Source organism: Hylobates moloch, unplaced genomic scaffold (assembly GCF_009828535.3).
Source record: "Hylobates moloch isolate HMO894 unplaced genomic scaffold, HMol_V3 SCAFFOLD_11, whole genome shotgun sequence".
Taxonomy (NCBI): domain Eukaryota; kingdom Metazoa; phylum Chordata; class Mammalia; order Primates; family Hylobatidae; genus Hylobates; species Hylobates moloch.
Genome location: NW_026652286.1, coordinates 29,879,128 through 29,906,155, shown reverse-complemented (window position 1 = coordinate 29,906,155; position 27,028 = coordinate 29,879,128). Strand labels below are relative to the sequence as shown.

The following is a 27,028-nucleotide window of genomic DNA, read 5'->3' as shown; positions in this document are numbered from 1 at the left end:
AAAAAAAAAAAAAAAAGAAAAGAAAAGAAAAGAAAGAAAAACACTTGGATCCAAATCTCAGCCTCATCACGAGCTTTAAAACCTTGGCTTAGTCCCCGAACCTCTCTGTACCTGCATTTCCTCCTTGACGCAATGGGGATATGGCCCCGTCTCACCAAGCTGGTGTGAGGACTGAAGGCGCATAGTAGGTCCTCAAGCTTTGGGAGCTTTTTCCTTTCTCCAGGCAGCCCTGGAGAATGGACACAAGGGACCTGGGGCTTCGTTGCTCTTGCTCCGGCTGTGCCTGTGGCTGACCTCCCACTGGTCTAGACTTAGGAGGACACTGGGGTCTGAGCAGGCTGAGGCATCTTCCTCCACAGCACTCTAAGGGTCCCTTGGGATTTGATGTTGCTGGGGCTCTGCCTGTAACAGAGGAAGATCAGGCCTCACAGTAGCAAAGGACAGGAAGGCAGGCGCCCAGGGAGCCTGAGCAGGGCGAGAGGCCTGGCCTCTACCTCTCCTGACTCTCCCTGGGGAAGGGGGTCTTTGCACCTGGACCTGGCTTCTGCTGCCTGCTCCCCATCCCCCACTCCTTGGGCACTGGTGCCCAGAGAGGAAAGAATCTAGACAGGCTATCCATTGATCCCTGAGAAACAAAGACTTTTTACCATAATCTTATAAGGCCTGAGTTTTCTAATCGGGATCTGAACTGAGAGGAGCACTTGAGATGAGAGCTCTGAGGGCTGTGGGGGCGCCTGGGAGTTACCATGCTCCTGGGACATCAGTGCCCTGTCTGGGCTGTTCCTGTGAGCCTCCCCAGGCACTAAAGAGCCGGAATCGGAGATGGGCTTGCTGCCTCCCTGGGGCGCATTTAGAGACTCCTGGGGGACTCCCTTCAATTGCTACCTCCTGTGGGGCAGGGCTGTGAAGGGGAGCCTCACCTCAGGGGAAGGGCCACTTAGTAGGGCCCTGAAGGATGAGTGGGATTTTTCCAGACAGAGACTGGCAGGAGCACTCTCCAGCAGAAGGAATAGCAGGTACAAAACCACGGAGGTGGGGAGACACTCTGTGGTCAGAAATGGCAGAGGGCTGCATATGGCAAGAATGTTGGGTGCATGCAGGGAGAGGACTCTGGGAAATCAAATGAGGCCAGGATGTGGAGAGCCTCGTGTGCCAGGCTGGGGAATTTGGGCTTTCTCTGTGGGCTGCATGAGCAGAGCTGGGATTCCAGTTGAAAGCACCCTCTGGTAGCCAAGACTGAAGTCTAAAACCTGCTTTGATGGCAGTGACCCTGCCCGGAGAGAGTCCCATATGAACAGGGGGTACAGTGGAGAACGGATGTTGGGGGGGCGGTTTGGGAACGGGATGTCCTGGCTGATGGGACAGTGACGAGGGGAGGTGCTTCCGGCCTTCAGCCAGGATTGAGAGCCAAGTGTGCAGTGGGCCCTGCCTCTTGGCACCGTTCGGTCATCCATAGTGTGCTTGTTCCTCTCCTCCCATACGAAGGCCAGAGAAGGGGGTGCAGCTGGGGGGCCTGCCCTGCCCTTAGGGAGTCTCTGGGCTGTGAACGCCAAGCTCCAGAATGGGGCCTTCTAGGGGAGATCTGAAGCCAGATACCCAGCAGACCAGGATGTGTGTTTTAGCTCCAAGAGCCTTGGCAACTCTGGTGATGGAGAGAGCTCTGGAGCTCATCAAACTTGCAGGCAGCGTGGTGGCCTCTTCCCGTTGCTTCTACATTGCTTTCCTGGTCTACCTCTGTCGTGCTCCAGGTCTGGTCTTTCTGGATCTGGGAGCCATGGCTTTAAGCCTCCACCCTGCCTCTCTCAAGTGCGCACAAATTACTCTGACCTTTTTCCAGCCTCCTCTAGTTCATAGGGCTGAGGGTTCAGCTTTTCAGTCCACTGCATTGTACTTGTCTCTGAATGTATCCTTCACCTGAGCTAGGCAGGGAGCTCCCTGAGGCTGGAATGAGGCCTTATTCAACTCTGTGCCAGGGAGAACTTGGTGCCTTGTGAGGAATGGATAGATGGGTGCATGGGTGGATAGAAGGGAGGGATGGAGGGAGGGACACAGGAAAGAGGGAGGGAGAGAAAGAAAAAAGGAGGGAAGGGAAGAAGAATGAATAGATGTATGGATGGAAAGAAGGGAGGGAGGGAGAGAGAAAAGAAGGGAGGGAGGATGAGTGGATGGATGGGTGTATGAATGAATTAAAAAGGATGAATGGATGGCAGGGAGGGAGAGAGAAAAGGAGGAAGGGAGGATGATGCGCTGGTGAAAGAAAGGAGGGGTAGGCCAGGTGGGATGGCTCTCGCCTGGAATCCCAGCACTTTGGGAGGTCATGGCAGGAGGCTCACCTGAGGCCAGGAGTTCAAAACCAGCCTGGACAACATAGGGAGACCCCATCTCTACGAAATAAAAATTAATTAATTAATTAATTAATTAATAAAAATTTAAAAACAGAAAGGAGGGACAGATGGACGGAAGGAAGGAAGGCTGCATATGGACCACACTTGGTAGTGGCTCAAGAGACAGTTTTCTGAAAATTGCACAATGCTCTAGAACCAACAGGACTCGTAGAGTCCCGTTGGCTTAGCTTAGGCAGATCTCTTCCCGTTTCTGGGCCTCAGCTCCGCATTCGTAGCATGTGGTGTCTCAGAGCAGATCATATCTACAGGCTACTCTCACTCCGTCACTCTGAGATGCCAACTTTGTCACTTCCCTTTGCTCCCAGCTTCCCTCAACACAGAATGTGGTATGGAAGGTCCACATAATTCTTGGTTCCCAGATCCCTGCCAGGTTGAGTGTCAGGCCCTGTGACCATGGTTAATCCAAACAAGACTGTTCTGGGACTTCCAGGGCACCCCCTGGGTGGGGGAGGGGCATCACTGCAAACAAGGCGGCCTCTAGGGGCAGCATGGCTGCCTCCTGCTGCTGACACAGGGTGCAACCTCGGCCCTCCCAAATGATCTATGAGGGCAGGTCAGAGAACAAAGGTGTCACTCCTTACAGACTGTAGCCCGGAGCTGCCTCCTGGAGAAGGCACTGCTTTGGCCATGGCTAGGCAGGGATAAGGGGGACCCAGAGGGGTGGGGTGCAGTGAGGACATGCAGGCAGGAGTGACTATCTGGGCCCCTGAGAGAGGGCTGACTGGCAGGGGCCCATCCACCCAGGGCAGGGCCAAGGGAGGCCACAGTATGTTAGAGTCCCGGCGGGGCTGGCAGGAGACTGTGAGAAGAGACCTTGCCCCAGAATCCAGTCTGAGCAGGAGGGTTTGAAACTCAGAAAGCTGCTCGATTCTGTCTCCTCGGTACCCGTGCCTGCTGCAGGCTAGAGAAGCCCAGGGGGTCATTAGATGAGGCCTCCAAACCAAACCAAAGGGTCTCCCAAACCTTTTTGCTGGGGGCTCAGGGCCAGAGCAGGTGGTTCTGGACAGGCAGGGTGATCCTGGCCATTTCCTTCTCGCTGGTGCTGTCTGAGAGAGTAGGCAGCCACACATGTTTGGGAAGCCCCAGGCCTCCAGCAGCTTCTTCCTCCCTCCCACTCACACCCCTACCCTAGGGCTGGAAAGGAGTCAAGCAGGGCCTATGGCTTGTGGTGCCTTTGGGGATCCCTGGTGCAATTCTCCTCCTGATGCCTGAACCCTCAAACAGTCTCTCTCACAAAAGATCATTCAGGCTCTATTTGAGGACCTCCAAGGACAGGTAACTCATTACCATGTTGTGGTACAAGTTCCTAGGAAGACAGAGAGAGGGGGTACATTTTAGAAAGCTGTCTAAGACCATGGGGAAGACATACATTTTTTTCAGCTCTAGGCAGGATAGAACCTGAAAGAGACCACATGAGGGAGGTACAGACCCATGAAAAAGAGCAAAGAGCCTGGAGCTGGGAGAACAAATGGAGATCCGGCCTCTGAGGGGCTTCATTCCACTCTAGCTGCCCCCTCTTATTTCTTTGCAAACTTCAGCCCCAGCAGGCTGGGTCACTTTTATTGGGCAGGGTAGCTAAATGCCTTAACAAATCAGCTCCAAATCGCAGTGGCTGAACACAATGGAAATTTATTTCCCACTCAGGTAACAGTTCAATGTGGGTATTTGGCTGATGTCTTTCTTTTCAGGGACGCAAGCTCCTTCCCTCTGTAGTTATACTAGTTATTGAGGCTTCCACATTTAGCTGGCAATAGGGGGAAGAAGAGAGCATGGAAGACGGAGTAGGAGGGTTTTAGAGCCTGCCCTGGCGGTCGTGCAGGCCCCCCGTGCCCTGAGGAGGGAAATGTGGCACGTGCTGCAGGGGGCCTGGTGCAGGCATCTCCCCCCGTCTGGCCCTGGGACTGGACAGAGGCAACCCAGGCTTCTCCACTCTGGGTGGGCCTCCCTCTGACACTGTGTCTTTATCCCCACAGTATGTGGCCTTCGCTTCCCTCTTCTTCATCCTGGTGTCCATCACCACCTTCTGCCTGGAGACCCACGAGCGCTTCAACCCCATCGTGAACAAGACGGAGATTGAGAACGTTCGCAATGGCACGCAGGTGCGCTACTACCGGGAGGCCGAGACGGAGGCCTTCCTTACCTACATCGAGGGCGTCTGTGTGGTCTGGTTCACCTTCGAGTTCCTCATGCGTGTCATCTTCTGCCCCAACAAGGTAGAGTTCATCAAGAACTCGCTCAACATCATTGACTTTGTGGCCATCCTGCCCTTCTACCTGGAGGTGGGGCTGAGCGGCCTGTCCTCCAAGGCAGCCAAGGACGTGCTGGGCTTCCTGCGCGTCGTCCGCTTCGTGCGCATCTTGCGCATCTTTAAGCTGACCCGCCACTTTGTGGGCCTGCGGGTCCTGGGCCACACGCTCCGAGCCAGCACCAATGAGTTCCTGCTGCTCATCATCTTCCTGGCCTTGGGCGTGCTGATCTTCGCCACCATGATCTACTACGCCGAGAGGATAGGGGCACAGCCCAACGACCCCAGCGCCAGTGAGCACACGCACTTTAAGAACATCCCCATCGGCTTCTGGTGGGCCGTGGTCACCATGACAACCCTGGGCTACGGAGACATGTACCCGCAGACGTGGTCCGGCATGCTGGTGGGGGCCCTGTGTGCGCTGGCAGGCGTGCTCACCATCGCCATGCCCGTGCCCGTCATCGTGAACAATTTCGGGATGTATTACTCCTTAGCCATGGCTAAGCAGAAACTACCAAAGAAAAAAAAGAAGCATATTCCACGGCCACCGCAGCTGGGATCTCCCAATTATTGTAAATCTGTCGTAAACTCTCCACACCACAGTACTCAGAGTGACACATGTCCGCTGGCCCAGGAAGAAATTTTAGAAATTAACAGAGCAGGTAGGAAACCTCTTAGAGGCATGTCGATCTGACCTTTCACCTCCGCCCCCTGTAGCGATGATTCCAGATCCAGTCAGACTGCTTCCTTAGTTCCGTGGGTGACCCCGGACCCCGCACTCAGTCTCGAGGTGTGGAGCCTGGGGGCCCAGGGAGATGCTGGGCGGCCAAATTCAGAAGGCGAGAGCCTGCTAGAGGAACCTCACTGGTGCCCCTGGGTAAGGAGGTTGACGTGGTTGGTCTCGTGATGTTCTAAAGAGACAACGCGGCCCGCCAGGTTGCTGAGGACTAACTTAGCAGGAGCCGGGGGGCTCTGCTCGGCGGGGCAGGAGTCCGGTGTGAGTCTCTGACTCAGGCTACTGAGCCGGTGTTGGGACAGAGTGGGGGCGGGTGTGATTTGGAAATGCTAGACAGCCTTTGATCTGGTCCTTACCACGGCTGCCTTCAGGCTGTGTAGATGGCAGAGATGGTGCATGGGATCTGGGCAGGAGGGTCCCTTGCAAAGGCAGGCGCAAGGGTTCTCACCCCCAGCAGAGCCTGTCTCCATAGCTGAGTAGAATTCCTGCCCTGATTCGGGCTGCCCAGCTCGAGGTCCTTCCCAGGAGACGCCTGTAGCCCTCCGTGACAAGCTTACTTACCCCGTAGCATGCCGAACCAACTCATCTTCTACCACCACTCTAGAGTTTAGCCTTTATCTTTAGGAATCTGTCGAAGTGACTCTAGCTTTCACGTTGTCTGTTTGGGTTGATGGTCGAGTGGGAGTTTCCGGTGACCTGATGGAAGCGGCTGCCGAGCAAAAGCCGAGAGGGGGCCGCCACCCTGGGCAGCTTAGATGAAAGCGCTACAGACCAGCAACAGCCTCCCACCGAGGGTTCTCCCCGTTTCCAGCGGTAGGGACTGCAGCAGCAATATAGACATCCCAACCAGTGTACAACCACTTTCCCTTGAATTCACTGGGGGCCGGGAGGGGGGAGGGGGGCACGAAACAATACTAGTCACCGCGGGATATATTCTAATATTCCATGGCTAGTGGTTTGTTATGGGACTATCTCAGTTTTATGAGAACCTGCACATAGCACATAAAGTTGATCATGGGGCTCTGGTCCGAAGATATAAAGCCCATAGTCTACCTCTACCCATGGAATACCATCGACTTATTCTGTGGACACAGGGATTTCAAAGGAACAGATGACCCAGAGAAGAATGACAGCACTGAGTAAGAAGGAGTGCCAGGTGAGCGGGAGGTTGACGTGACAGTTAGGTGGCATTTAGTCTGTGAAGGACCTCCCCATGCCCAGGTCTGGCAGGAGGCTGCTGGCTAGCTCAGCCCCAGGTGGGGAAGTTTCCCCCTGGTTTGGGTGGCCTCCCCCAATGGATGATTGATTTTCTTCCCTGCTATCGCGCTCTCTGATCCACCACCCCATCCCAATCCTCTCCTGGCTTTACCCCACAGCTATGCTGGCCCGAGCACTACCCTCAAGGCCCATTTCTTTGCCCATGGGGGCTTCCCAGCCCTTTCACCCTGCCGCATACCCTCCCCTTTCTGGGATTTCTGTAGGTGCCTGAGAGGAACATGGCCAGGAGTGGGCAGGGGTCTCCGAGGCTGAAACAGCTCTGAGCTCTCTGCTTTGGATTAGCTAGTTACTTGATTTCAGGAGCTACCAACAGGGCTCTGGGCCTCTAGGGGGAAGGCGTGGGCTGGCCCAGGCCCCAGCTTCCATGTGGGCCTGGCAAGAAGAGCTCAACCTGAGTGGCATCACCGTGGCACTACCTGGCCCTTCCTTTGCATCCTCCCCGACACTGGATCTTTCAGGATTGTTGCCCCAAGCGCAGGTGCCCTGGGCCAGCCAGTCAGGAATCCCCAGTGCTCTCCAGGCAGGCCCAGATTCCTCTGTACTCTTGGACGATGACAGTATTATCCTGTGCGGAGTCCCCCTGCCCCCCAGGGAGTGCAGATGTGTTTGTTCAGACGTGCACACCAGCTAATCCCAGGACACAAAACCTGTAAAACCCATGCACTCCTGTGGGATTGCCCGTTGGCTCCACAGTCCTCCCCAGCCCTGCTTTTGAGAGCCACTTTGCCCTGGTCCCAGGTTTCAGGGGCCCAGACAGTTCTGGCCTGGACAGTCTCTGTGGCTGAGGAAGTATTTGGTGCCCTCCCAAGCTTGCCCTCTGGAGCTTGGATGCCTGGATCCCTCCTGCCTCCCCTGCTTCCCAGCTGTGCTCCCAAGCCCTTCCCAAGCACTCACTTCCCGGTGGTGTTGGTGCTGTCCTGGTATCCTGACCCCCGAGGCTCCAGCCTCATCCCTCACCAGAACACTTCTCCCTCCAAAAGCTGGCGTGTGAGACCCCGGCTATCCACCACCAAGAGGAGCTGCGGTCTTTAGGGGCATCGTCCCCACCTCTGCACCCCAGAGTTCTTCCCATTCGCCCTTTTTCCTGCTTGCAGCCATGCACCTAGATGGGCATAGGGTTGGGGTGAGTTTGTGGGAGAGTGAGGGGGAGGCCAGGGGCAAGGAGGGTAAATGTGGTGGCCCCACAGGAATTGTGAGAGATGAGATGCAGCCCCCCAAGGCCTTTCCAGTCTCACTGTACCCGCAAGGCAGTCTAGTAGCCTCGCCAAAACCTGAGGTTCTCCAGTTCCACTTTTAAAATCAGAGTTAGGGGCTGTGTGTGGCATGCTGGGTTCTGAGGGCATCCCTCCCGCCCCCGCCCCCCAGGCCAGCCCCCAGTGGTGCCAGCAGCGCCTGCCCCTCACCTCCACCTCTTGGTCTCGCCTGAAGCCTCAGTCTGCGTGTCTGTCCCAGGGACAATCTGCTCTCCTCCTCTGTGCTGTGGCTGGCATGGCCCCAGTGTCTGAGGGCTTGTCCTGGGAGGGGCATCAAGAATCCAATTCTCACCTGGTTGTAGGACCTCTTGGGGGATGCTAGGAGGGCGCCCTGGCACAGCCAGGGATTGTCTGGGGCTGAGGAGCCCAGGAGAAGCTACTTCTCTCCCAGAAAGGGGCTCCCTCCTGCATCTGCAGTCGGACGCCCAGACCGCCCACTCTGGACAGCCCACAGTGCCTCCTCCGTCCTGCCATGCCCATTTGCATGTGTCTTGTCCATCTCTGCTCCTGTGATGTGGGTCAGTCCTTTGTGGTGCCACGTCTAGGGCTGAAGGGTCCCACGTCAGTGAGCAGTGGGTGGCCAGGAGGGAGGGGTGGTGGCCGGGCTCCCTTCCTACCCATGGCACCTAGAACAGCAGTGAGGTCCCAGAGAAGCCCCTGCCTGGGCTCCCTGGGAGCTAACCCTGCAGCCTCTGGGTTATCTTTGGCAAAGGGGTCTAAAGTCCCCTATCCCCAGCCCCTCTACTTCTCCTGCTGGGCGGCAGTGGCTGCCCAGTGAGTGGTGCTATCCATGGGCGGGGAGGGTGCTGGGCAGAGCTGACTAGGCAGCAGGTGGGGCTAAGAGAGTTTCTGCAGGGACCCAACTGCAGGGTCAGCAGCGTGTGGGCCCTGAGTGGGGTCCTTGTTGTCCTTAGGTGGGCTGTGGGGGAAGTAGCGGAGAAATGAAGTGATGCCGGGGGCCAGGCATGGGTGTTCTTTCCCGTGTTGTTCACATTTTCTCTCTTTCTCTCTCTCTCTCCACTAATCATGTTTCTCTCTCTCTCCTCGTTTTGTTGCATGACTTGTGCCGGTTCTCGTGATTGTTCCCTGCTCGTGTCTCACAGACTGTCCCCATTTAGCCCGAGACTTTTTTCCTGAGTCCCCAGCTGGGCAGATCCCTCAGGGCTAAACCCAAGGAGATGCCCAGCAACCCCCAACCCACCCCAGCCCCGCGTGCACCCCTCCGGTGCCCGCAGCTGGTGTGAACAGTAAGTACTTTGGCGGTGCCTAGAGACCAGGGCAGAAAAGCCAGCTCTGCTGACTGAGGGCCCAGCCTCGGGTTCTCCTTGCTCCAAAGTTTAAAAAAAAAATGACCCTCTCGCGGATGCTCATCTCAGCCCATTTCAAGCCTGGAAACCATCTCTGAGACGCTGTCCATGCTGCCATTTCATCACTGCAGGCCTGTGGGTCTAGTGGGGGCCTGGGGGCCCTGGGCTGGGGGAGGCAGGGCCCCCAGCCTCTGGAAAGCAGGTGGGAATGGAGGCTTCTAGCCACTCTCTCATCCAAAGGACGGGGCAGGGGCGGGGGCTCACACCTTTGGCCCTATTCATGGGTTCCCCAGATTTATACAGTTGGCCCTTCCTTAGTTTCTCTTTCTTCAAGCTACCCCTCTGGAGTTGGGGAGGGACAATACTCCAGTTTCTGAAAGCATCTTAAACCATAGATAGACTAACAGCCCAGGGGGCTGGGCCCATTCACAGAGCAAGCCTTAAACTTCCCCACCCAATCATTAGCTCCTCCTCAAAGGTTAGGGTTGAGAGAAGCAGCAGGCCCTAGGGGTGTCCCGGGAATCCCCCAGGAGAGAAAGTGCCGGGCTGTCATCCCTCCAGGGGTCCCTGGTGGATGCTCCTTGTCCTCTGCCCAAAACCATCCCGAACTTTGGGCCCTTTAGAGATTGTGGGAGCTGGGAGCCCTCAGGGCCTGGGGGCTTGCGGACAGAGCCAATGGGCGGGGGCCCAGCATTCAGAGCCAGAGAAGAGTCTCAGGCAGCACCATCTCCGCAGAGGCAGAGGCAGAGGCAGAGAGAAGGCACCCCCCTCTGACCCACCCCCTCAGGCAAGAACTGCAGGCTATGGACACCTCCCCCGGCAGAGGATGGCCAGCAGAGACTCAGCAAGTCCTCACTCCCCTCCCAGAAGGAGACGCTGCCTGGGAGGACCCACTGTTCTCCCCTTGAGGAAAATTCATTCAGGGTGCTATGGGCCTCAACCCCCACATTGTCATCTGCGTCCTCTCCATACTGTTTCCCTCCCCTCTCCCAACACCCTCCTCCCTCAGCCCGGAGACCCTTGGATGGAAGACGGGGCCAGCCAGAGTGGGAGGCAGGACCAGCGTGTCTGTGAGCACATGTGTGTGCCTGCAGACATGCCCCAAGACCCCAGAGACACCCCGGCCCCAGTCATATGGTGTAGGAGTTACCTTGGCAACTGGCCTTTTTGGTTCAGAGTAAATTGGGAAGGGAAGCCCCTGGGATTTGTCAAGAAACGCACTGTACGTGAAATGCTTTGCCATCTTGTACGAAAGACTTTTTTTTAAGTTCCAAAATTATGATGGGATTTTTTTGGATTTGCTTTATGAATAAACCTGATTGGTCCATTTCTCTTTTGACTGACTGCCTCTTTGTAGTGACATGATGTGTACACGGGCGGTAATCCCACCCACGTGCACGCCCAGCGTGTGCACGTGGGGAAGGATCACTTCTGCGTGTAGTTACATGATGTGAACAGGATCACGGGAGAGTGTTCAATTGGGTGGACATTGTCTCCAGCCTTTTCCCCCCTCTACTCTTTCAGAGAGCCTCCTCTAACGTGGTCGTGCCCAAGTTGGTTTCCCTCTTCCACAAAAGGGCTTGTGCTTGAGGCTCTCACCCTAGATGAAGTATTGGAGTTGGCTCCACCCTGGCCAGGAAGATTCCGCTTTGAGGGCAGAGAGTTTGGGGCAGGTTCGGTCCTCAAGAGTGATGGGATGGGGGCAAAGGCCAGTCAGGGCTACCTCTGTCAGCTCCAGAGGCTTCCACGGCTCTGCTCCAAGATCTCGGAGAGACAGAGCTCCTTGCTCTGGCCACACTTTGCCCCCCACCAAATGTGCTCCCAGGCTTCTTCTCAGGCTGCCACAGAGGCCAGAACTCCAATTTCCCCCACCCAAGTCCATCAGCCGCTGTTGTCTTCTACACATTCATCTGCCTTGCTTTGCCGGGGACACTGACCAGAGGGGACAAAGGAATGGGAGCCCCTCCCAAATCCCTGTCCTGCTGTCACAGCCTCATGCATACATCCTTGTTGTGCCTGTGCAAGCTGACCAGGCCTGCTGGGGGCAGCATGGAGTGGAAGACACTGGCTTGATATGTGTGGGGACCAGAGCAGACCGAGTGATCAGCTTGGGTCCGTCTGTGTGGGGGACGGAGCAGATGGAGTGGTCAAATTGGGTCTGCATGGGCAGAGAGGAGACTGTGTGACCAGGACTGGTCTATATGGGAGTTGGGGCATAGAGTGACCAGACCAGGTCTGTGTGGGAACAGAGTAGACTGTGTGACCAGGCCTAGTCTGTACGGGGAACAGGGCATACAGAGTGACCCGCTTGGGTCTGTATGGGGTTGGGGGGTGGGGCATGGGCACAGGCTGAGTGATTAGATGGGGGGTGGGGGTGGTGTGAACCAGGTGATCAGATGAGATCCTAATGGGAGATGGGGTAGAGTAGATGAGGTGGTCTGGATGGGGCTAGGGAAGCCCGAGCAACTGGCTGGCTGTGGACGGGAGGCAGCCGGGCTCTGGTCAGCAGCAGAGGGGTCCGGAAAGGCCCCTCTCTAGACTGGAGTGTTTCTGCGTGTCTGTCTGTCTTCTCCCTGAGCTCTGTGTCTGGCTCTCCCCCATGACTGCATCCACACCATCCTGTTTCATCGGCCCCGCTTGGGGCCCGGGAGCGGCCCCCAGCACCACACCTGCTGGGCCCATCACCAAATCATCTTTTTGCAAACTTTGAGCAAACCCGGGAGTCCCCACTCCCAGCACTGTGGGCAGCCCGAAGGCTGCCTGAATGAGCTGAACCCCCCTCCAAGCCCCCTGCCTTGTGCCCTCCTCCCTCCACAGCCTGCCCGCTTTTCCGTCCTCAGGGACGCTCGAGCTGCCCTCTACCAATACCCCGCTTCTGGCCTGTCCCCCCTGCTCCCCACTAAACAGTTTTCAGTGTCTCAATAGCTTCTGCTTATATGTTTGAAGATTCCAAACTGAATGGGGAGGTGGCGAAGGCCGCGCTGGCGAACGAAGACTGCCCCCACATAGACCAGGCCCTCACTCCCGATGAGGGCCTGCCCTTTACGCGCTCGGGCACCCGCGAGAGATACGGACCCTGCTTCCTCTTATCAACCGGGGAGTACGCGTGCCCACCTGGTGGAGGAATGAGAAAGGGTATGTAGAGGAAGCCGGAGCACCGTGCATCGTCCGGGCCGCCTCGCGCTCCTGCAGATGGGTGGGCAGGGCGGCGGGCAAGGGCGCTGAGGGGCAGGCAGGCACACTGAGGGGGGGCAAGGATGGAGGGAATCTCCCAGGGTCGGCCCCTGGAGGGCTGAGGCCCTTTCCCCCAGGTGAGATTTCAGGCTGGCAGAGAGAACCTGAGGCCCTGGCAGCTGTGGGTTGCCGGGACTTGAGAAGGGATTGGATAGGTTGACTTTAGGCCATGACCCCAAGGCAGGGGTACCCAGGAATGCAGGAGGAGCCTTGACTCCCCCAGGCTGCTCTGGCAGATGGCAGGTCAGGTCCCAAAGGCAAAGTGATTTCTCCTCTCCCCTGGTTGAGGAGGGCAGTAGAGTGGGCCAGGACCCTGTGACCTTAGCTACCCAAGATCCATGTTCTTGGCATGGAAGAGGCATCCTTGAAAGATAATCAATCCACAGGCCAGAGGGAGGAGAGGCAAGAAGAGAGAGATGTCTTCAGGGCTTGAGGGTAAGGTCATTGTCCTTGCAGTCAGAATATTGCCAGTGGCAGATGGAGAATTTGCCAAGAGGAGGTGGTTAAGCAGGACGGTCCAGCCCCTTCCATCCCCAGCACCCATGGGCCTCTGCCCAGGGTGTGGTCAGCACCCTCTTGTGGTTGGTGAAGGCTGAGGCTGCTGGTGGCCACTGCTCCAGGTCTCTTTGTAGTCAGAATGCTAGGCTGTCCCCACTGGAGAGAAAGACTTCTCCTAGAGCTTCAGCATCGGCTGGGGAGAGGCTTGGGGTGGGGGCCCAGGGTGCCCAAGCTCAAGGCTCTAGGCACTCGTCCAGACCTAGAAGGCAGAGGACGCCTTTCTTGGTGCAGCAGACTGGCTGGGCAGCTCGTGCATGTCTTGGAGCGCCTCACACGCGCGCACAGATGCATGCTGACCGGGGTGAGCAGGCTGGGTCAGAAGAGGAGCTGGGTTTTTGAAAGCAACAGTTGGTGCAGCCTATGGTCATTCACGACTGCTCCAGTATTTGAAGTGATTAAACCACATGCAGGAGAAAACAGAATGCAAAAGCAAAGGCAAACCCAGAAGAGGAGAGGCAGCCCGCACGGAGACGAGGGAACGTGGTTCTGGTCACTGGTGCTTAGTTGTGCCCACCTGGTCTAGGCTGGTCTCTGCTTCTCTGCCCTGCCCAGAGGTCCTTTAGGCCCTGGCACGGTGTGCAACTCCCCGCATGGTACTGCATGGCGGAGGGCTACCAGCCTTCAGGAGGGTCCCATCCTTGGCACCGACCATGGATGGGCCTGATGTTCCCCTTTGCGACTGGCTTTTTCCCAGTTGGAGGTGCTAGAATGCCCAGAAGCAGAATGCCTGAGGAGTGAGGGGAAAAGCAGACAGACAGTTCTCAATGTCCATGCCCTGCCCAGTAAGCTCTCGTGGGCTTTCTGTCTCCGTCATCTTGAATGTTAGACTGATTGGTGTGGCCCCAAAGAGCAGACAAGACAGTCTCTTTATTGTGCTGCCAAAAGCCCAGGGAGTGTGGGACAGGAGCAGCCCCGCTCCCTGCAGTGGCTGGGAGTCCAGCGGTAAGCACTGTCCACAGGAGATACCCATTCCTCAGTCCCACCGAGGCTTAGGTGCCAGAGTCTTTGGGAGGCGCTAAGGGTGAAGTGTCCCCACCCACATCCATTCAGCCTGCGCTCTCATGGAGCCATGACAGCCGCCGAGGACTTGTTTTTCTCAGGCTAATTGCGAGCCAGAAGCCATGCAGGTGTGTGAGTCAATGTGCAGAGAAGAAGTAGGGACTCATCCCATTCCCCCCAGGAGGGAGAGAAAGAGGCGTGCTAGGCTGGCTCAGTGCATGGGCAAACCAAGCCAGCTGGAGAAGAATCTGCCTGCCTCTGCATGCGGCTGTTCTGTCTTTCCTCCTCCTTCTTAAAAACTAAGTACCAAGCGGGATGGGAGAGCCAAGATGAGAAGCTCAAGTGTTAATTGTATTCTTTACATACAGATCTTTGCAAAGAAAGCCCTGTCATTGCTAAGTATATGCCGACAGAGGCTGTGAGAGTGACTTGACCAGGCGGCTTGGCCGAGGACACTGGTGGCTATTAAGCATCTGGGTGGACCTGCAGCCCCTCCTCACCCTCGGACAGAGTAAATTCACGCCATGCAGGTTTGCCGGACGAGTCCGAGTGGCCCAGGCATTGTACTAGGACGGACGTAGCTTTTTCTACGGCCAAATGGTAACTGACCGTAGAGGATTTCTTTTCCTTCTTTTCATTTTTTAAAATTTTATTTTATTTGGGGAGGGGGGGTGGAGGGGCTCCTTAGCATGACTTGCATGAAGTTAAACAGAAAACCCAGCAAACCAAACCCACCAACCCCCTGCAACTGTATGATTACCCTCAACAACAATAACGAAAAGAAAAACATCAAAGCCCTCTATTTTCTTTCAAAGCTCTTGACTTTCACACACGTTGTTGGAGCCAAACTGTAATGGCGTTCGGTAGAAACCTGTACATTTCTGGGGGTGAGGGGTGAGGGGAGGAGGGACGGAGATGGGGAATGGATTGCTTCCTTTTTGTACACAAGATCGAGAGGAAAGCTTCCAAAAAGGGCAGTCGGTCACTCATCGGTCATATTGACCTCACCTTCATAGTTCATCTCTCACGTGGAAACTGAGAACTTTGCTCCAAATAGAATTGTGGAAACTCGCACGGCTGCCTTCTTCCCCGTTTGGCATGCTTGTGACCCAGCGGACGTCTCCCCAAGACCCCTGACAGCAGCTAGTCTAGGTTGAGTCTCTCATCTTATCGGTGTGTAGATCCAGTGTGACCAGCTTTCATAACAAATTGTTCATAGTAAATAATCACCACCGTATGGATTTTCCAAGTGTTCCATTAAAACCAGGATATAGAGCACCAAAAGATCAGGACCATGGGAGGAGCACCCTCCTCCACCTTTACTAAGGCACAACCTGGCATTGTATGCAATTTAGTACTTCAGAGTAAAAACCTGCATGCCCAATGTTATGCAAAGCGATTCTAGCATGAAATAAATTTTGTATCATGGTTTCTGTATAGTCTAAAGCAGATTTGTTTTCCTGAAGCAGTCGGAGGTTTGCAGAGACACACTTCTGCATCTCGAATAAATATAGTATTTTCCCCAACAGAAACAGAGGACAGTAGCTTGGCTTTGGTCTGATTCTAAAATTAGTGGGGTAGGGGGGAAGGATGATATTTTTGAAAAACACATGCTTGAGTTGAAAAAAATGCAACATCTCAAGCTTTCACTGCAGCTCACAACATTTCCTGGAAAGAGAGCAATGATGCTTTAGCTCAACAACCTCCCCTCCCTGGGCCCTGGCCCCCAATAATAAAAAATTGACTTTTCAGATGAAGCATGAATTTGGGTTTTTATTGCCTTCAGGCAGTGTCGTGATTCTGGTCTGGGCCTCTGGTCCCCTGTGGCTGGGCTGGGGTAAACCTGGGCCCTGGCTGCTCTGGTCTCAAGGATCCACCTTAAGGTGCTTGTCCTCTTGCTGGGGGAAAGTCAGGCCCTAAGGAAAAAGTTGTCCTCTGCAGATTGGTTGGGCAGGGTGGCCCCTTGGGCTGCAGATCCTGTTGGGTCAGGGGAGGGAGGCAGCTTTCAAAGGCACAGGGCTTATAAGGACCTAAAACCAGCACATCCTCTAGGGGGTTCACTTGACCAGGAAACTTCTCCATGAATCATGCCATACTGATGGGTCCTTGAATCGGGCCATGTTAGAGCTCCCAGCCCCTTATGCAGACCATGCTCACCTCACTTCTAGGGCCATTCTTGACTCTGATGAAGCCAGAGGTAAGGTTTGACTGTCAGATCTGGGTGCCCTACCCAGCAGCACCCTTGCCAAGACAAGTCTGATGGATGCCCTCATCACATACCCCTCTCTTGGCCTGGAGGCATCTTGGGAGGGGTAAAGCCTTCTCCTAGGGATCTTGACTGTCTTGGGTTGTTCACTTGGCTTTGGTGGCAAAGTGGAGGTTTGGGGTTCCAATTCTTTTCTATCCATGAGAGACTTCAGGAATGGTCAGGTGGAAAGAGTCCACAATGGTCATGATAGTCAACCTATGAGCATTCTCCAGATGAGGAAATGAGGCCCAGAGAAGGGAGGGATCTGCCCAGGGCCACAGACAAATAGGTGTCAGTCTTCCCCTGATTTTTGTTCCCTTGATGCCTCCCAGCATGGCATGAGTCCATGATCAGATGGGTGGGTGGGAAGCTTCAAGTGTGTATCAAATTCTCATCTAACAGTTTTTCATTGTCTCCAGGCATTGGCCTCAACTTCCTGATGCCCCATGCAGTCCAGGAAACAAGGGGTTGGGGTCAGTGGAGTAGTGAGTACCGTCAGGCCTCTGCCCAGGGCCTCTACCAGGGCTGCCACCACCATTCATAAGCATCAGGATGCACAAGCCAAGTAGCCTCCACTGCTGCAGGGAGGGTAATGTCCACTCTACTTAGGGATCCACCAGCAAAGAAGGGCCCTGGTGGACTCAAAGTGGGACTCAGCAAAAAGCCGTTAGGAATATGGGTTTCCAGGGACACAGCAGCTAATGGGGAAAGGGAATTAACATGAATTGAGCATCTACTACATGCGGGCATCTTACACACATTATCTAATGACAGCTCACCATCACCTAACAGCCCCATTTTAGAGGTGAAACAAGGTGCACAGAGGTAAAGTAATGGCCCAAAGCCACAGAGCCAATGTGTGACGAAGCCATGGTTTTAACGCAGGTGGTCTGACTCCAGAGCTCAGGTTACAATTGTCTCAAGCTACTTGAGGCCTTCAGGGGCTGGCCATTAGGGGTGGAAATGATAGGAACACTAGAGTGGCTGGTCCTAAATCCCAGGACCTCAGGACCTGGTCTCCTGCCCTCCTTCATGAAATTCCATGAATATGACAGAAGGGAGCCACTTCTGATCCTGCCCCAAGCCTCCCCGACACGCAGCTGGCCAACCTCACTTTCTTGCTTAAACACCCCATTGCCCTAAGATTGGAGTTTCAGCTCCTTCAACTAGCTGGCAAAGCCCACTGCCTCACCAGCCGCTCTTCCCTCCTCCCTCCGCACTGCAGTCACTCTGAAATTCTGAACTTGTAGCAGTTGCATGGACCTGCGCCCTCCCTCTATCACCCCTGCCCCCAACAGTTTCCCAACGAACTCCCTAACTCCCAGTTTCAACTGATCACGAAATCACTTCACCCAGAAGTAGTGGATGCCTGGGGCTGATGAGAAGGCTTTAAGCCTGAGCCCTAGGCCTGGATTCACCATTCCTAAGCACAATCTCACCCAAGGCTGATCTCATGGCCCTCACAACCCACCAGGGCCAAGGGTGGTGGGGGTGTCAAGGGATGATGGGGTACTTGTGATCAGGAGGGGAGGGTGAGTATGGTAGTTAGGGATGGAGATGTCCCACCAACATCTGGTCTGTGCTCGACCTTCAACCATCACTCCAGAGGCTAGGCCAACGACCTGGGAGCAGAGAATGGGGCCTGCTCCCCTCTTTCCCTTCCTTCTCACACAGGAGGAATATGAAGACTGATTCACTTAGTTCATTGAAAAAAAGTAGTTTTTAAAAATGAGTATTTTCTCAAATAGCCACAGCTGTTAGAGCACATTAGCTTACCAGGTGAATGATGTTGTCATAAATTGACTGTCAAATGGTTATATTTGTAAAAGGGCTAAAAGTTAAAGGATGAATAGTGACAAGGGGATCAGAGCCCACACATTTAACCTCCCCTCCGCGGTGCGTGGGGGTGTACTGATGAGTTAATTCATGGGCATTTATTGGGCACTTCCTCCATTCCAGGACCCCTCCTTGGTGAAGGGGTTCCAAAATTGACCAAGACCTGGTCTCTTGCTCTCAAAGAGCTCACAGGCTATTAGGAATGAGGGGCTTGGACATCTACTGATGAGTGCTTTCAGACATTCATCAGATTCAGCCAGTGAAGGAGCATGGAGAGCGCCCATCTGCCCAACACTGCTGTCGGGAAAGGCAAAAATGGAGGAACTCAAGGTAACGGGATGGTCTATGATGTCTTCTAGTGCCAACAGCCATTCATTCTTCCACATGTGGATTATCTGCGCCTGTCTCTTCTAAGAAGGATTTGACTCAGTTCTGAGAGTCTGAGGTTCTGCATCAAAATCTGCACCTGTCTCTTCTAAGAAGGGTTTGACTCAGTTCTGAGAGTCTGAGGTTCTGCATCAAAGGGCTCAGGGGCTAATGCACCACCTGATCCTGTTTCAGGCTGGGAAGGAACTCTGAGACACTTCTTTTTGGTGCTCACAAGGAGGTCATGGGAGAGGCATTAGGACTCAGCAGCAGAGGCCTTGGGATTTTGGTTTCTTCCAGCAGGTGCTGAAAGAGGTAGGAGGGAGCGCTGAACTGGAACCTTGTGAGAGAGAGTGCATTGGTTCTTTGTGAGTGGTAACTGTCTAGGCAGTATGGGCCTGAGTGCTATCCGGTGTGGGATTGCTTTCTGGCCTGTGTGTCTGATACAGGCCTTCAGGACAGTGGGTGGTGGGCCAGTGTCCTTGGGCATGCTCCAGTATGGGTCACCTCTGGGCCATCTGACTGCTCCATCTCTGTGGTTTGTTTGGTCACCTTGGCAAGTCAAGCTCCGAGTGCATGGAGATATCCTTCTTCCCATTCCTCAAGTTCTTGGAGACTGTACTGGCCTCTATTGGTCCTGAGAGGTGGGGAACCAAGGGATTTGCTGGCCAGGGCAGCCATGTTTGTAGGGTGCAATATTGAGAGGACTCCATGCATGATGTTCAAGGTCAGTCTATGGCTGTCAGTGGTCTCTATGTTCAGGCCTGGGAAGCTCAAGATTGTCCTCATCCTCCTCTCCTGAGCTGAACTCACTCCTGGTCCTAGGGCTACTCTCCATCGCACCCTTGCCTCACTCAAGGACTTAGCTGGGTCACTTCTCAATCAGGACCCTGGCCTGGTAGTGAGGTTTATGACCTTGAGATGGTCCCTTCCCCTCTTTTGGCCTCCATTTTCCCACATGAACAAATGAAAATGTTGAATAAAATCAGTGGTTTTTAAACTTTCTCAAGGACCTCTTGTCAAACGAAATGTTATGTGAAAGCCCAATATAGAGAAAAACTAAAGCTGTTTGGAATAAAATGTGTGTCTCAGGGCCGGGGGAACCTGGACCTCTATCTACCTGGCCTCCTTGACGCACAGGGTGGCCACTGAGTTCTCAGGAGACTCCCACGGCTCTAAAGGATGCAGCGTGACGGCCACTAAGCTGGATGGTCTTTCAAGGGCCTCTAACTTTGGTATCCTGGGATTTTGTAACTTGAAGCCACTGCAGCCCAGCCCTCACAGACTCATTCTGAGTCACAAGGAGGCAGCATGGGATGGGTCACAGACCTGGGCTGCCTAGCTGGTGACACTGCCACACCGTTCTCCAGAGAAAGTCCATTCTCTGAGGTCCTCTGGCAAAAGACTTGTTGCCAGTCACAGCAGAAAGAAAGGTCATATGTCCCCCAGAGCCACAGGGAAGTCAGGGAATGGGGATCTGGCCTGGTCTCCACCTTACCTGAGGGCCCTCTTCCTGCACAGGCTAAGGCTTGGGAGGCAGACGGTCAGGGGTCAGAGTCTTTGACGTTGCTATCCCTACAGACTCCCCTTCACATGCTGTGGCCTGTCCCTCATCTGAAACAATATATTTTAGCAATTATAGTCACACAAACAAGCTCCAGCGTCCTGGCTGACTCCGATGAAGACAAATCTTCTGAGAGTTTTGTTGGTTCTAGCCTCTCTTGTCTGTCCTAAGGTTTTCCTCTACTGGGTCTTCCCAGAAGTCTTGACTCTTCCTCCACATACTCCTCTCTACTCCCCTCCACCCCTACTCCAGAACCTTCGCCCTCGCCTCCAGTCACCAAGATAAGAGCTCCTTCCTGTTTAAGTATCCAGTCACCTGATCAGGGTACCTCGATATCCTTGAACTAGAAAACCATGGGCTCTGGGCCTTAAAAATAAAACCCCAGGAGGGGCTGCTCTAGGCATGGCCCAGGAACCCTTTGTTTTGCTGAATTGAAGGCTGCTGGGCCAAAATAATGAAGGACATAGAACTGGGTTTTCTATCTCCACCAGGCAGGGATGGGCTGGAGCCTTCCTACCGGTGTATTAGCTTTCCATATCTTTAGTGAAGACCTAACCCCTCATTCTCCTCTGCTGAGTAGAAAGCATGTCTGTCTCCTTGAGTCCCAGGCACTGGGCAAGCAGCCTGCCATCATTCTGGTTTGTGGTCAGCCCAACCATCACTGCCTCCTGAGCCTTTCTTTGGCCAACCCCACAGCCCAACAAAGCAATTCTCTGGGAAGGCTTTTGGTGGGAAAAGCCACTTTATTAAAGATTCTCTATCATAGTCCCCCATTTCTGGACCAGTCAGATTGGCTTTGGGTTGAAGTTTCCGATTGTCTTTCTTTCCAGTTTCTCTCTTTGTCCATGGCTTCCTGAGATTCAGTGTCCTTGGTGGCATCTGGGGAAAGGTAGGTGACCTTGGGGTCCTGGACCAATGCAGGGTGAGCTGGTAGCTGGCAGAGGGCCAGGGAGTGGCCAGCCCCACAGCCTACAAGGAGTCCTGATGATGACAGCAGAGCCTGCACTGGCTTCGGGGCCCAGACGTTGGCTTCAGTGCCATCTCCGCACATGCCATGCTCATTCCAGCCCCAAGAGTAACACACTCCACCTGTGAAGGAGAGGGAAGACTGCTGTAGAAGAGGTTTTGGATAATAGAGCTGAAACATTCACCCTGAGGGTACAGGTATTATCATAAACCCCAGTTCACACAGGAAGACACCAAAGCTTAAGGACACATGGTGGCATCCTCCCCATCCCTACTTCCTTCCTTTTCCCCGAGGGCAGCTGCCCTCCCGCCCCTGAGGCATGCTTCCCATTCCCACAAAACTCACGACTGCTCATGTTCCAAGCGTGGCTTTCCTCCTCGGCCCTTCCCTACTGTCACCACCATATATAATCCATCACCAGACCTACTGACTCTGCCTCCAAAAACATCTCAAATCTTTCCCCACATTTTTCCACCTCCTCAGCCAGCTCCAGCCTGATCCAGGCCACCATTTCTCTTACCTGGGCCATGCCAACAGCCAACTAACTAACCCAGCTGCTCACTCCATCCACCCTGATCTTCAAAGAGCATCAAGGCAATCTTCGACAACTGCAAATCTAATCACGTGTCACTCTGCTGCTTAAAACCCTTCAGTGACTTTCCACGGTCCTTAAGGAGGCCTCCCCTTGGCCTGTGAGGCCTGAGTGATCTGGCTCCTGACTATCTTGGTGCCCTCACCCTGCACAACTCTTCCCTTCCCTCTTTGCATCCAGAACTCTGGCTTTCTTTCTGTTCCTTAAATATGTCCAGTAGGGCCTTCCTATCTCCCAAAGCCCTCAGTTTACTGGGCTTCCAGACCGCTTCGTGTTTTCCATTCCAGTTGTCGCTCAGAGGCCAGGGTCCCTGGCCACCCAATCCAAATCAGATTCTCGTGACTGCCCTTGTATTCTTCCCTCATGAGGACCTGGCACTCTGTAGTGAGGGATGATTTGTGTGGTGATGTGTTTACTGTCCCCTCTTCACTAGACTGTACTCTGTGGTGAGGGAAGAAGCGTGTATACTTTCTTCACTGCTGTATCTCTAGGACAGTGCCTGGTACACAGTTGGTGCTCAATAGGTGTTTACTGAATAGATACAAAAATGAACAAATTCATACAGCCAGAAAGTGGCCAAGCCAACATTCATGCCCAGGTAACTCCAACAGCTCACCCATCATAACATGTCTTCCTAGGTTTTAGACACTGTCCTAGGTCTAAACTCACTCACGTTTTTCTGTGGTTGTTTAAAAAAAATCTTCTGGACATAAAAATAATATATCTTCATGACAAAAGAAAAGAAAAGAAACAATGGACAACATGGATGTGTAAGGAAAACAAACTTGCAGAATCTTGCCCTTGCCACTACTAGCAATATTTTGGATATCTCTTTCAACCCTTTAATTTGTGAAATTTATAAATATTTGTATATATGTTTGTCCTGCTTTTTAACATTGTAGCACAAATATTTCTCCATGGATTGTAAACTATTCAAAAAGTAAATTAAAATTAGCCAGACATGGTGGTGCATGCCTGTAATCCCAGCTACTCAGGAGGCTGAGACAGGAGAATCACTTGAACCTAGGAGGCGGAGGTTGCAGTGAGCTGAGATTGTGCCATTGCACTCCACCTCAGGTGACAGAGTGAGACTTTGTCTCAAAAACAAACAAAAAAGTAAATTAAAAATAATTTTCTTCTCAATATGCATTAAAGAACAGAAAATAATTTAATAGAAAGACGCAGATCTCCACCCAGATTAAGAACATTAGCTAACATTTTGCCATATTTGCTTCAAACCTTCTCTTAAAAAAAATCATAAAGATACAGTTTATGCCCCACCTCCCATTCTTGTCCCTCTATCCAACCCTCCTTCCCAGAAGTAACCACTATTTTGAAGTTGGTATACATCATTTGCATGGTTTTATATTTTGCTACATAGATGTGTCCTTAAATATTGTGATCTTTTTAGTTTGTTTTAAAGACTTACACAAATAGAATCATTCACATATTTTTTTTTTTTTTTGCAAGTTGCTCTTTACACTCATCATTGTTTTTGAAATTTATCTGAGCTGGTAGTTACAGATCTAGTTCAGTTATTTTAATTTTAACCGTGCATAGTATCCCGTTATGTATAAATCATATTTCACTTACCCATGTCCCTTCTGATGGATAGTTATTTAATAATATCATTGTTGCTGTTTTATTATACAACAACTGAAAATATATAGTATTATGCAACAACAATACTAATATGGTTGCTATTATAGACAGTATTGCAATGAAAGTCTTTGAACATGTCTCCTTGTACAAACTGTTATTTGTACAGGGTGATCCCTGGGAGTATATGAGTCATGCATGTATATGCAAGCATGTTTACTTTTAGGAAGTATGGCCAAATATCTCTCCAATGACTAGACATTTATATTCTCATAACAATAGATATGAATTTGTTTCCCTATGTCTTACCTTTAGACTCTTGCCATTCTCATGAGTACATTCAATTAGTTTGCATTTCCCTGACTACTAGTGAGATGGAGCAGTAGTGCTTTATGTTGATTACCCGTTTAAGTTGCCTCTTCTGTGAATTGTCTATATACATTCTTTGTTTTGTTCTTTGGTTGTTTGCCTTTTCCTTATTGATTTGCAAGTATTCTTTGTGTATTATTTTGTTTCTATGATTCTTTGTTGTTATGTGCATTTGGAAGTATCTTCTTCCAGAAGTCTGTGTTGTGTCTCTTCACTTAGTTTATGGTGTCTTTTGTTACACACATTTATTTATAATGGCTGCCTAATTACCTATTATGAAGATTAAACAATTTACTTACCTGCATTCTATTATCAGATCCATAGGTTGTTTCTAATTTGTCATTATTTTATATAGCATTGCTATGAACACCTTTATGCATGAGTCTTTGTCTGTCTCTCTAATTATTTTCTCAAATTAGATTCTTAGAATGGGAATTCCTGGTCAAAGAGTATAGGCATTTGTGAGATGCCTGAGTACTGTTTTGAGTACTGCCAGAATACTTTTCAGAAAGGCTACTTGCATATAACTTCAGCAATCTGTGAGAATCTCTGTCTTACTCTAGGACTGCAAGTATTTAATAGTATTATAATGTTGAAAGATCTTCCTAATTTGAAGACAAAAATGGTATCTCTTGTTTTGATATGTACTTTTTGGACTACCACTGAAACAGAAAAATAATTCTAATGTTTATCAGATATTCATATTTCCTCCTTTGTGTACTATCTGCTTCATATCCTTTTCCTGGTTCGTACAGAAGAGTTTAAGTACTCAGGCCCAAGAGCCAGATGGACTGGGTTCAAATCCCAGCTTCGCCACTTATTAGTTGTGCCGCTTCAAGCAAGTTACTTAGCTTTTCTATATCTCAGTTCTCTCATCTGTTAAATGGGGACAGTAATACCTTATTAGAATTGTTTACAAGGGTTAAATGAGTAAGTATAGTATATGCAAAAGATGCAGAATGGTACCTGGCACATAGTACTACATAAATGTTTGTTATTGCTGTTGTTACCTATTAAGAGCTCTGTTGTTTGAAAGACTTTGATTTTAAGAATATTAGTTCTTTCTCTGCTATATTTAGCATTACTATTTTTTTGTCAGTTTGACTTAAAATTTTGTTTTCAGTCTTTTGATAAGTGTACGGTTCTACATAGTAAAAACTTCTTTTTGATAGTTCAATGATTTGAATTTTTAAATCTTCTTTACATTTAACTCATTATCCACTGAAAACTTGTTTTGCAGACCACTCTATCAAGAGGGTAGCTGGCTGGGCCCCGGGATTGCCCTTCCCTTCCCTTTCCCTTAGTAGGAAGGCAATCACTGGCCAAAAGCTTGGGTTTAGGGAAACACAGATGTCTGCCTGTTTGGCCCACAAATGCGGAAGCGCATACAGAGAGGATGAACCCCAGGCCACATCTCCTACAGTTAAGCAGGAGTTCCAGCCAGGTTGAGCTGAGGCACGAGGTAGGGACAGTGGAAGAGGCTTGGTACCTTTGCCCCTAGTTCAGCACCTGGTATGGGCTTTGTGCCCGGCCCTGGTGAGTGGCACCAGCTGACAGTCAGCAGGGATGGGGGTGGGAGGAAGGCAGAGCTGACCTACCAGCAGGACACAGCACAGTGGGGAGCTGGCAGGTCCCTCTCCTCCAGCCAAAGGGAACACACTCTGAGGAAGCTACGCCTGGGACCGGGGTAGCCAAAGGCCTAGAGCCAGGATTTTCACGCCCACTGGGTTGAGAAGCCTGGTAAAGGCCCAGTAATATCCCCCCGTAGTACTTCCAAAGAAAGCTGGACTTCAGGTTAGGTGCTCTGTGTACTTTATCTCATTTAATTCTAACAACCATGTGAGGCAGCCACAATTTACAGATTATTCTCATTTTAGAGAGAATAAAACAGAGGCTCTAGAATCCAGGCAGGATGGCTCCAGAATCTGTGCTAAAGTCTGCATGTTATATCCCAGGGCTTGCCAAGCTTATTCTATAAAGGGCAGATAGGAAATATTTTAGGTTTGAGGGCCATGTTAGGTCTCTGTCATGTATTCTTTTTGATAACCCTTTAAAAACCATTCTTAGCTTGCAGCATCACACAAAAAGAGGCTACAAGTCAAATTTGGTCATAGTTTCCCATCCCCTGCTCCACACATATTATAGACTATGGCCTATGGACTACGCTATGCTGTCCTGGGTCCCACCTTACCACACAACTGTGTGATAATGGTATGTAGGTCCCCACCAACTTCATAGGGTTGCCAGGAGGAGGAGCAATGCCCCAGCACTATGCCTGACACAGTAACAGCTCAAACCCATGTGGAAAGCAGATCATGGGAAGAGGAGGAAAGGGCAAGGAAAGCCACACCAGTGGCAAACAGCAAAGAGGAGATGGAGGGGCAGCGGCAGATGAGAAGGTCTAGGGTAGAATGATAGGAAGTTTGGGGTTTCCAAACACTTTAAACAAGCCTATAGAAAAAAAAAAGCCAGGATGCTGAACTCAGAAAGCAAAGGATTGGTTATCCCCTTAACAGAAGGACTTGCAGCAGGACATCTTTCAGTAATAAGCTCCTCCAGCATTTTAGAATAGGTTTCATTCACCCCCTAACCTCACTTAGGGCCACCTTTTCAGGGGCACAATGAAGCTGGCAAGGCCCTCCAGACTCAGCAAGATGCTACTATGCAGGCTGTTCTCACACAGAAGTAAGAGGAAGGAGAGTGGCCTACACAAAGCCTCTCCCTAAGCTACACGGAACATGGAACGTCCAGTTTTTGAAACAGGTAAGTTAGAGGATGATCCCTGGCTTTACAGAGGGTTCTACAGTGTGCTTGGCACTTGTCAGGTCCTTGAAGACACCGGAATCCCACCTGGTTGATGGAGATCTGCTTTACTGATCCCAGGGCACATGGCTGAGCCTTGGGTGGAGAGCCCCATATTTACAGAGGGATTCCCTAGGCCCTTGGAGTTCAGGCCTCCTGCTCACAGGGCTCAATCTAGGCTGTGACGAGTGATGGAGCTCACAGCCCACCACACTTGCGTCAGCCTAAGAGCCCTGCAGGCAACGGAACCTCAGGACTGGCAGGGTCCCTGGCACAAGCTGGACACAATATCCAAATCTGTTCAGGTCTGTGGCACCTGCCCGAGCTTCTTGGCAACTAAGTCCTCACAGGGCCTTATGGTGCTGGGACCGCAGCCCAGTGCTAGGAAGGGGACAGCATTTCTGCTGGAGGACCTTGCCAAGGAGGAATAAACACCTGCGCATGTGTGCAGAGCCTCCTGGTTGTCTCCTGAACCACAGAATAAAGACATTTCCCAACCTTTCTTGCAGCTAGCTGTGATCAGTGAGGGTCAAGCTGAAATGTTCTGTAATTGCTTATGGGACTTTTCCTTAAAAGACAGATGGCATACACTCTTTGTTCCTTCTTCTTTGTCCCTCCTCCATCCTGTCACTGGGAATGTGGATGCGATAGCTGGAGTTGTAGCCACTAC

At 52.0% G+C, this 27,028-nt stretch overlaps 2 protein-coding genes across 5 annotated transcripts in view; one reads left to right on the top strand and one right to left on the bottom strand.

Moving 5' to 3' along the window:
• KCNC1 (potassium voltage-gated channel subfamily C member 1) overlaps positions 1–14,809 on the top strand; it is a 48,927-nt gene extending 34,118 nt beyond the window's left edge. The window contains exons 2-4 of one of the 2 annotated variants that reach the window (XM_032166483.2): positions 4,379–5,312; positions 12,171–12,359; positions 14,384–14,809. In XM_032166483.2, coding sequence (XP_032022374.1) covers positions 4,379–5,312; positions 12,171–12,359; positions 14,384–14,448 — 1,188 coding nt within the window. In that variant the 3' untranslated portion in view covers positions 14,449–14,809. Of the gene's footprint in view, positions 1–4,378; positions 6,200–6,480; positions 10,564–12,170; positions 12,360–14,383 lie in introns of those variants that run through there. The other variant, XR_009215668.1, reaches the window with a different exon arrangement.
• Positions 14,810–15,631: 822 nt separating this feature from the next.
• Positions 15,632–27,028, bottom strand: part of SERGEF (secretion regulating guanine nucleotide exchange factor) — a 249,901-nt gene continuing 238,504 nt past the window's right edge. For 2 of the 3 annotated variants that reach the window (XM_032166484.2, XM_058446759.1), the window contains one exon: positions 15,632–21,118. In XM_032166484.2, coding sequence (XP_032022375.1) covers positions 20,790–21,118 — 329 coding nt within the window. In that variant the 3' untranslated portion in view covers positions 15,632–20,789. The remainder of the gene's footprint in view (positions 21,119–27,028) is intronic. The other variant, XR_009215669.1, reaches the window with a different exon arrangement.